Source organism: Carcharhinus amblyrhynchos, chromosome 1, assembly GCF_965287045.1.
Source record: "Carcharhinus amblyrhynchos chromosome 1, sCarAmb.v2.hapA, whole genome shotgun sequence".
In the NCBI taxonomy this organism is placed as follows: Eukaryota; Metazoa; Chordata; class Chondrichthyes; order Carcharhiniformes; family Carcharhinidae; genus Carcharhinus; species Carcharhinus amblyrhynchos.
In genome coordinates, this window is record NC_137324.1 from 179,057,232 (window position 1) to 179,067,287 (window position 10,056).

Genomic DNA, 10,056 nt, shown 5'->3' on the forward strand with positions numbered 1-10,056 from the left:
TGGTCATTCCACCTGAACATCTGGAATGGAACTCACGAGGGAGCTTTTTAAAAAAAGAATTAAAATTTGTGAAACGTTAATCGGTGCACCTGCAAAGTAGCATGGCTGAGTTTGGTTTGATGAACATGAATATTCTGTGAGGTTCAGTGCTGATAGAGAGGAGACAGATGGTGAGACTGGGGAATATACAACCAGAGTCAATAATTGATACAGAGTACTGGTCAATATTTCAGGCAAATATTGACGCACAAAGTGAGATTAGGACAGATTCGCCAGGAAACTCTCCCAAAGAGATGGGTTTAAAGAGAACCTTAAAGGAGGACAAGAGATAGAGAGATGTAAAGGTTTAGAACAAAGAATAAATAAAATTACAGCATAGGAACAGGCCCTTCGGCCCTCCAAACCTGCACTGACCGTGCTGCCCGTCTGAACTAAAATCCTCTACTCTTAAAGAATTAGGGAGGGAAATCCAGAGCTTGGGGGCCAGGCTAATTGTGGAGCAAAGGAAATGGAGAATGTACAAGAGGCTGGAGATGAAGGAGTGTAGAGATCTCAGACTGCTGTAGAGAAGAGTCACAGGGAAGAGAAACACAGAGACTTCTGCACACAGGGAGTGAGAATTTTATAATTGAGGAGCTGCCAGACTGGGGAGCAATATAGATCAGCAAGAACAAAAACAGAAAAATGCTGGAAAATCTCAGCAGGTCTGACAGCATCTGTGAGGAGAGAATAGAGCCAATGTCGAATCTAGATGACCCTTTGTCAGCTCTGACAAAGGATCACCCAGACTCAAAACATTGGCTCTATTCTCTCCCCACAGACGCTGTCAGACCTGCTGAGATTTTCCAGCATTTTTCTGCTTTTGTTTCAGATTCCAGCATCCACAGTAATTTGTGTTCATCATAAGTCAGGAAGAATTGAGTGATGGGTAAGAACACACCAGGATACAGGCTGCAGAATCTAGGACATGCTGGATTTTACGGTGGGCGCAAAATGGAAAGGCAGCCAGGAAAGCAGCGGAGTTGTGAAATGTAGAGTTAAGGCTTCCAGTGGTGGCAAATCTGAAGCTTGGATGAAAACGGGGAATGTGGCAGAGACAGTGTTTGTAATGAAGTTATGGAACTGGAATCATTGCTCTCAATTAAATAGAATTACTGCTTTGACACATGACAGCAGCATAGATAGTCTTACTGCATCTTCCTCAAGATTAGATCCTGAAATTAGATCCTAAGGTTGACACTTATCAGGGACCTTAACTAAATTAATGCAGTGTTTTCAACCAGTCGATTGACTCACTGCCAATATTTAAAGGTTCCTTGTTTACGCAAACATAAGCGACCATATTTCAATTTACATCAAACCACATGACTATCAATGGGGCAGATTTACATTCCACAGTATTTATAGCGCGGCTACAGGCCATTCAGCCCCACTGCTCCATACTGGTTCTTCTGCTCCACATGAGCCTCCACCCAACCCTCTACATCTCACCCTTCTATTCCTTTCTCCTCTGATGTGTTTATCTTAACTTCTCCAAAATTAGATTGCTAACTCTGAATACACACTGGAAGCTTCATCACATGACCTTATGCCTCCAATTGCCCGAATCCTTTACAACCACCGGCATTCCATTGGTGCCTCCTCACAAACTGATGCTCACCACGGCCAGTCAGACAGTGAGCGGACTCTTTATCAGCCAATTGAATGATCTCTGGCTGTCAGTCAAGGAGCCTTTTCTCCGTCCCCAGGACTTCCAGAACACACAGAAAACCATCTCCTCGGGTTTGTTTACCTGAGGCAGGTCCTTGGTCATTTTACACCTAGCCGTGGCACATGGTCAAGTAAAAATTCAAGACATTCTGGATAGGGCGAGGAGGCAAACCCCGAATCTCTCTGAGCCAAACAGGGTGTGAAGCTCTGTGCTGGTGGCAATAATCAAACTACCTAACCAGCCGGGATAACCAACACTCAGCCCACTCCTCCTCTCCCTCCCCACCCATTGCCCAACGAGAACCTAACAGACACTCACAGTCATTACTGATAGAATCCACGTTATGGCCCCCATCAGCCCAGCCGTCTGAGCTTCCAGCTATCAGAAAAGACAGTAGGACTAGGGGGCACAGCCTCAAGATAAAGGGGAGGCGGTTCAGAACGGAGTTGAGGAGGAACTTCTTCACTCAAAGGGTGGTGAATCTCTGGAATTCTCTGCCCGTTGAAGTGGTGGAGGCTGCCTCGCTAAATATTTTTAAGAAGCGGGTTGATGGGTTTTTGATAAGAGAGGGGATTAAGGGTTATGGGGAGAGGGTGGGAAAGTGGAACTGAGCCACGACAGATCAGCCATGATCTTATTGAATGGCGGGGCAGGCTCGAAGGGCCAGATGGCCTACTCCTGCTCCTATTTCTTATGTTCTTATGTATTTTTCAAATAAAATCAGAATGAAAACGTTCCTGATGTTTTTGACAAAGCTCCCTCAATACCAGTCAGAATAACTGTTCAGCCAGTGGACACTGAGCATTTTAACATCTCTTATCCTGCACTTAACTCTGCATCAAAACCATTGATTGAATGCAGCTCTCAGATAGAAAAGCCTCTGCAATACACATTATCAAACCACCCTAACAGCACTGTGGGTGTACCTACACACCATGGACTGCAGCAGTTCAGGAAGGCAGCTCACCACCACTTTCTCAAGGGGCAGTTAGAGATGGACAACAAATACTGGCCCAGCCAGGGACAGCCCACATCCTGAGAGAAAAGGCCATTCGGTCCATTGTGCCCTGCTCGCTCTCCCCATTATTTCTTCACCCTCACCAGGTGTTTGAAGGTTAGAATTGAATCTGCTTCCAGCACCCTTTCAGACAACACACACCAGATCAGAACTTACTATTACAAACATTCCCCCATGTTCTTCACCAATGAGCTGGAATGTGTCCATCAGGTCACTGCCCCTCCTGCCAGTGGGAACCGTTCCACCTTATTGACTCTGCTGTGTGTGAACTGGGGGTCATCCAGGATTCTGCTGTCCGAATGTACCCGCACTCACAGGCCTGCCTCCGTTTTAATAGTCTCATCCCGGTTTCCAAATCCCAGAGGGGTCTTGTCCCTCCCTCTCCCCTCCCCTCCTACAAACCTGAGATACTCTGACAGCATCTTTCCTACACCTGGGGGCGGGAGCATCTTCTCACTGAGTTTCTTTCTATAAAATCTTCACTTTATAACATGCTTCCTGATCAGACAATGCCTCAATCTGTTTTGCTGCCAATGAAGTGTCTTTAAAGTGTGGTTTCTGTTCTATTGTTGGGAATGTAGCACCAATTTAATCACAGCAAATTCCCCCAAACAGCAACATGCAACGCTGATTGAATGGGATTCTGTGACGTTGTTCGAGGGATTTATAAACCAGGACACTGGGAAAAACCTCCTCAACTCCTCTTCAAAGCAATTCTCCCCCATCTGAGGGACAGACGGGGCCTCGAATCTCATCCAAACCATAGAAGCTCTACAATACAGAGGAGGCCATTTAGCCCATTGGGTCTGACTCTCTCACAGGGTATCTGACCCAGTCCCTCTGTCCCACCCTATCCCTATAACTGCACACATTGACTATGGCCAATCCGTCTAACCTGCACATCTTGGGACACTAAGGGGCAATTTAGCATGGCCAATCTCCCCAACCTGCACATCATTTGACTGCGGGAGGAAACTGGAGCACCCGGAGGAAACCCTTGCAGACACAGGGAGAATGTGCAGACTCCGCACAGGCAGTGACCCGAGGCCAGAATTGAACCCGTGTCCCTGTCACTGTGAGGCAGCAATGCTAATCACCCTGCCACCCCTAACATGTAGCACTCCCTCAGTACCGCTCTGGAACGTCAGCCCTGATCTTTGTGTTCGAACCAGTTGTCAGGAATAAACCCAGATCCTCAAGAGGCAAGAGTGCGAGGGGCTCCTTGTCAAATTATCTATCTGAAACTGGTCAACATACACACCATCCATTCGCTGTAACTGGGTTAATCTAAAATGATTTGGACATTTGCTAAATTTGAAGGGGAAGCATTATATGAGAATGCTTTTAGACTTGCTGTTTAAAGGTAATAAGATTACCAATCCAGCATGTCAAATCTGGAATTCCAGGAGGTTTGACCAGGATTATTAAAGGGAACATTAAAACCAGGTTAATGTGTTCTTTCTAGCTGTCTTCCAACTTTGCTTCCCTTCAGTCAACTTCACTTCACTTTCTGCTTTGATTCTGGTCAATGTTTAATTTTTTTTGTGATCTATACTTGTGTACAATCCTTCTAATCACTTCAAATCGTCTGGAGCTTTGATTATTTTTAAATCTACAGAATTGAAAAGCATCAGGTTATAAAAAAATCATTTTATTGTCCGAAAAAGTTACAAGTTTCCTTTGAAAGAAGCATTTCTTTTTGATGTTTTTACTGCATTAACTAAATATGCAGGATAAACGCTCAGAATCAATCTTCAAATTATTCCAATGACTGAAGCAGCAACTTAAGAGAGCGTTCGCAAACAAAACAACACTCACAATAACAGTGCAAGTCCGACAAAGGAAAAGTGCAAATTGATCTAACGAAAGTGCAAGTGGGCAAATGGGAAACTGAGATTTCCCCCCAGCTACTCTCCACATGACTTAACCCAAAACTTAACACACAGGTCAAAGCCTCAGATTGGCAACATACCCCCTCTGCCCCCTCTCTCATCTACAACCTGAGTGTGCTTTCTGGATAGATTAATTCTGTTTCTGCTTATTCAAACTGTCCAGCTCACTTACACAGGAGACACCCGAAAAGTTTCAAAACAAAGACCAGGGAAATTTCCAGTAATTAGAGCAATCAGAGGCGTATTTGACCTTGAGATTAGGGACTCCCATTGTACCAATAGTTCTACTCCAATCAGTAGGTACAGTAGCCACAGTCCCAGATGACTGTAGGCTGCTCTTCTTCTGGGGAGAGCTGACAGGTGGGTGATTTAACCTGAGGGTCAGCACACCTCAGATGAGGGGCAAGGTTGAGAAGGCGGGGTCTTTATTAATAACCTCGGCTGGTACAGGAGTTGAACCCATGCAGTTGGGGTACTTCTGCACCACTAACCAGCCACCCAGCTCCCAATCAACTACCCAGCCAATCCAACACCAGGCTGGCTCATGATTATAGTTCTCCCAGAGTTGGTTCAAACCCATTTAGCTCAATCCAATCAGTTCAGTTCCAAGGCATTGTTGGAGGTACCTTTCCATTTGGATGGGATATCAAAGCGCTCTCGAGCTCTGCTTTAGTAATCCCATAGCAACATGTGAGCAAGGGGTTCCCATTAATGACCCAGCGATGTGGATCCAAGTCATTATTCATTCCTCCTCACTCATCCACACCCCCTCCCCACCTCAGACCCCAGTTATTCACCCGAGGGACTGTGGGGGTTGTACAGTTTCATTACCTGCAAGGACAAGCTCAAACCCCATTGGCTGACAAGTTCTTTGGGTCTAAAGATAATCAATGCAATGTCTCGACAAGGAAGGCGAGTATAAAAGCGGGTAAAAGGACACGCTGAGGGGAGTCACATTGCTAAGTGGATAATGACTTTAAACAGCAAAACTGAAGTTGGATCAAATGAGGAGAGTTAATGTTTACGCGACAGCAAAGCACTGGTGTGAAAATGAGTCAAAGCCAGCATAAAGAGCACTTAGTGCCGGCTCGGGTTTATTTTTAGCACTCAATAACAGTTCGAGCTGAAGAGGAATACAGTTTCTTCTTGATCAGACAGAAGCCAGGACTGAGTCTGAGTGCTGGCCTGAACCCAGGTGTGAAACACGTACCAATGAGAAAGAAATCTCGCAGACTCGGCCAAGAGCTCCCCTCCTGTTTGAATATTAACGTCAATTCAAAAGTTGGAATGATGCTGGAATCGTACACGATCCGGTCCAGTTTTTTGCACATGTTCTCAATCTCCATGTTGATGTAAATGATGGATCCGCGGAGGCCACAGGGCTCACTGGATGACAAGCAGAGGACATCCCGGGCTATCCTTCTGATCAATCTCTCAGGAACTAAAACCTCAGAGCAATTCAACTTTGTCTTCTTCGCTCTGGACAGAGAGTTCTCAAAAAGTTTGGTCAAGTACAGACATGTTTGCTCTTCCTCGTTTGTGTTGTTCACAGCCTCCCAATAATTAATATCTGAGGAAAACAGACAAAGTCTGTGAAATTCTAAACCACAATTAAAGGATAAAGGCTCCGGCAGTGAGTGAGTTTGACACAATTCACTGCCAGGCTGCATTTTAAAATGAATATTTGTGCAGATTTAACTAAACTCCGGCAGAAGAAAAAAAATCAGTAAAAGTAAAGTTTAATTATTAGTCACGTCGGCTTACATTAACACTGCAAAGGAGTTACTGTGAAAAGCCCCTAGTTGCCACACTCTGGCACCTGTTTGGGTACACTGAGAATTTACCACAGCCAATTCACCCTAACCCGCACATCTTTCAGACTGAGAGGGGAAACCAGAGCACCCGGAGGAAACCCACGCAGACACGGGGAGAATGTGCAGACTCCACACAGACAGTGAAGCAAGCCTGGAACTGAACCCGGGTCTCTGGCGCTGTGAGGCACCAGTGCTAACCACGGTGCCACTGCACCACCCTGTAACCAATGGACACATATTAATGATAATTGGATGAGGAATCAGAGAGGAATCCAGGGAAAAGTGTTCCTGCAGCGAGTTGTTGTAATCTGGGAAACGCTGAGTGAAAGGATGGGGAAAGAAAATTCAATAATAACTTCAAAAGGGAATGGGTTTATACACAAAAACCGGGGAAAGAGCAGGGAGGGGGGGATGGGGGGGGGGACAGGCAGGCAACAGGGAGAGGGGAGCAGCCGGGGGGAGCAGGAAACAGGGAGGAGGGAGCAGGGAAAGAGCAGGGGGGAGTGGGGGACCGGGCAACGGGGAGGGGGGGGGGGAGCAGGCAACGGGGAGGGGGGGAGGGGGGAGCAGGCAATGAGGGGGGGGGAGGGGGGAGTGGGCAATGGGCTGGGGAATGCAACAAATTGGATCTTTCAGAGATCTAGCACAGGCACCATGGGCTGAAGGGCCTCCTCTTTGTTTCAATGATTTTGTGCAATTATCTGTAAGGATTGCAAATCCCTCGCCTTCCCCAAGATTACTGTACTACATCCCACCCCCTCCATCTCACTCCAGCCCCTCATCCCACCCCCTCCACATCCCCACCCCAACCTCCCCCCACTCCAGTGTCCTCCGCCCACTCCCTCCTCCCAGTTGAGGGCAATTGAGAGTCAACCACATTGCTGTGGCTCTGGAGTCACATGTAGGCCAGAGCGGGTAAAGGCAGCAGATTTCCTTCCCTAAAGAACATTAGTGATGCAGTTGGGTTTTTCCAACAATTGACAACGGTTTCATGGTTACACTGAATTCAAATTCCACCACCTGCTGTGGCGGGATTCGAACCCGGGTCCCCAGGACATTAGCTGAGTTTCTGGATGAATACAGTGGTGATAATACCACTAGGCCATTGCCTCCCTTATTTATATCAAGATTGAAGCTGCCTCTACACTATCCCACACACACAGCCCACCAGTGATCTGTTTTAAGATCCTACCAGCTGATTTAAGTAGGGGCTTTATTATCCCGGTACACACGCACTGAGTTCACCTGTTCAGTCACAGGATGTGTACCAGGAGCAAGAGGCAAACATTTGCATCAAATCCCAGGGTAGACCTCACCTCACTCACTACCGAGGGTCTGAAGTATACTGGAGCCTTTTCATTCATTAAGTTGAAAAACAAAATACAAAAACTGAAGACAGCTGTATGAGAGTCCAAAGTAAAGGTCAATGTAATAAAAATGACTTGAACAATGAAACTATTGTGTGACTCATGTTGAAGACAGGAATCCTTCAACTTCCAGTTTTGCTCCTCCCAACAGGAATATTTATCTGGGGGAGGGGGAACAGCAGAAACTCAGGAAATTGAGAATTGTTCCAGAAAGACAGGTTAATTTTAACAAGAAAACAAAACCAAATTAAGTTTCAACAAGTTGTCTCTGTAAGAAAGACAACGAGATATTTATAAAGAGCCAACACACTGATACAGGTTTCTATTTGAATGGTACAAGTTTAGTAATAACTCCATTCACCAGCACAGAGGTGGGGAGGGTGGATGAGGAGAGAGCTTCCCCCAACAGAAACAGGGCAAAGTCCCAGCAGGATAGTGGGGAAGTGTGTAAAGCCCAGTGAGGGGGGAGCAGTGCAGAGCCCAGTGAGGAGGGAGGAGGGAGGAGGGGGGAGAGGGAGGAGGGGGGAGAGGGAGGAGGGGGAGAGGGAGGAGAGGGGGGAGGGGGGGGGGAGGGGGGAGGGGGGGGGGAGGGGGCACAGTGCAGAGTCCAGTGAGGAGGAGGAGGAGGAGGAGGAGGGGGTGTGGGTGCAGAGCCCAGGGAGGAGGGAGATGAGGGGGAGGAGGGAGATGAGGGGGAGGAGGGAGATGAGGGGGAGGATGAGGGGGAGGAGGGGGAGTGGGTGTGGGGGTACAGAGCCCGGTGGGGGAGGGGGTACAGAGTCTGGTGGGGGAGGGGGGGTGGGGGTACAGAGTCTGGTGGGGGAGGGGGGAGGGGGGAGGGGGGAGGGGGGAGGGGGGGTGGGGGTACAGAGTCTGGTGGGGGAGGGGGGGGTGGGGGTACAGAGCCCGGTGAGGGAGGGGTGTGGGGGTACAGAGCCCAGTGGGGGTGGGGGAGGGGGAGGGGGAGGGGGAGGGGGAGGGGGTGGGGGTATAGAGCCCAGTGAGGGAGGGGGTGGGGGTGAGGGAGGGGTGGGGGTACAGAGCCCAGTGGGGGAGGGGGAGGGGGAGGGGGAGGGGGAGGGGGTGGGGTGGGGGAGGGGGAGGGGGTGGGGTGGGGAGGGGTGGGGGTGGGGGTACAGAGCCCAGTGAGGGAGGGGGTGGGGGTACAGAGCCCAGTGAGGGAGGGGGTGGGGGTGGGGGTGAGGGAGGGGGGTGGGGGTGGGGGTACAGAGCCCAGTGAGGGTGGGGGTGGGGGTGGGGGTACAGAGCCCAGTGAGGGAGGGGGTGGGGGTGGGGGTGGGGGTACAGAGCCGGCGCTGCTGTCTCTTTGCGCTGTGTACTTACCTGCAGTGGGGCTGAGGGGCTCCCAGTCTCTGGGGAGAAGCTGGGAGGTACAGTCGGGGTTTTTACTCTTGGGGCAGCTCGCCACCATCCTGGACTCGGGGCAAGAGGAGATCCAACCCTTCCGCAAGCGGCTGGGAGCCTGGGGCACACCGGGGCTGCTCAGCAATGACTGGCACACATTGTGTCCCTGTCTCTGCCCCTGTCTGTCTCCCTGCCTTTCCCTCTGTCTCTGCCTTTACCCCCCTCACTCTCTGTGTCTCTCGCTTTGCCTCTTTCTTTGTTCCTGCCCCTGTCTTGTGTCTCTCTCTGTGTCTGTGACTCTGTGTCTATATCCCCCTTCTCTCTATTTCTCTCCCTCTCTTTGCCTCTATCTGTGTGTCTCTGTCTCTTTGCCTCTCTCTCTATGTCTGTGTGTGTCCCTGTCTCTCTCTCTATGTGTGTGTGTGTGTCTCTGTCTCTCTCTATGTGTGTCTCTGTCTGTGTCTGTGTCTCTATCTCTCTATGTGTCTCTGTTTCTCTATGTCTGTGTCTCTATCTCTCTCTCTCTGTCTGTGTCTGTGTCTCTATCTCTCTATGTGTCTCTGTTTCTCTATGTCTGTGTCTCTATCTCTCTGTCTGTCTGTCTGTCTATGTCTGTGTCTGTATCTCTCTCTCTCTGTCTGTGTCTCTGTCTCTCCTCAATCTGCAGCATATAGACTAATACAGGGGGAATGGATACATGTGGCTGACCAATCACAGTGCCTCAGGCCCCGCCCCCTCACAGAGGGACCACTCCATTGGCTGACCGCCCTGAGATAAAACTAAAGTCGTGTGGCGATTGGTCAGGCTGCAGCCAATCAGTGTTGACCCTCCAACTCTGCCCCCAGTCCTTGCCCATGGAATGATGAGGTTGGCACTTGGGCAATGTGCC

General features: G+C 49.2%; 1 protein-coding gene across 1 annotated transcript; it reads right to left on the bottom strand.

The window, feature by feature from the left end:
* Nucleotides 1-4,364: 4,364 nt before the first annotated feature.
* Nucleotides 4,365-9,566, bottom strand: LOC145350916 (DNA damage-inducible transcript 4-like protein). Its single transcript, XM_080200382.1, has 2 exons — nt 9,147-9,566; nt 4,365-6,191 (listed from the first exon to the last, which is right to left on the bottom strand). Exons 1-2 carry the CDS (start codon nt 9,232-9,234, stop codon nt 5,722-5,724), a joined length of 558 nt encoding a protein of 185 aa, XP_080056508.1. The 5' UTR covers nt 9,235-9,566; the 3' UTR covers nt 4,365-5,721.
* Between the last annotated feature and the right edge of the window lie 490 nt (nt 9,567-10,056).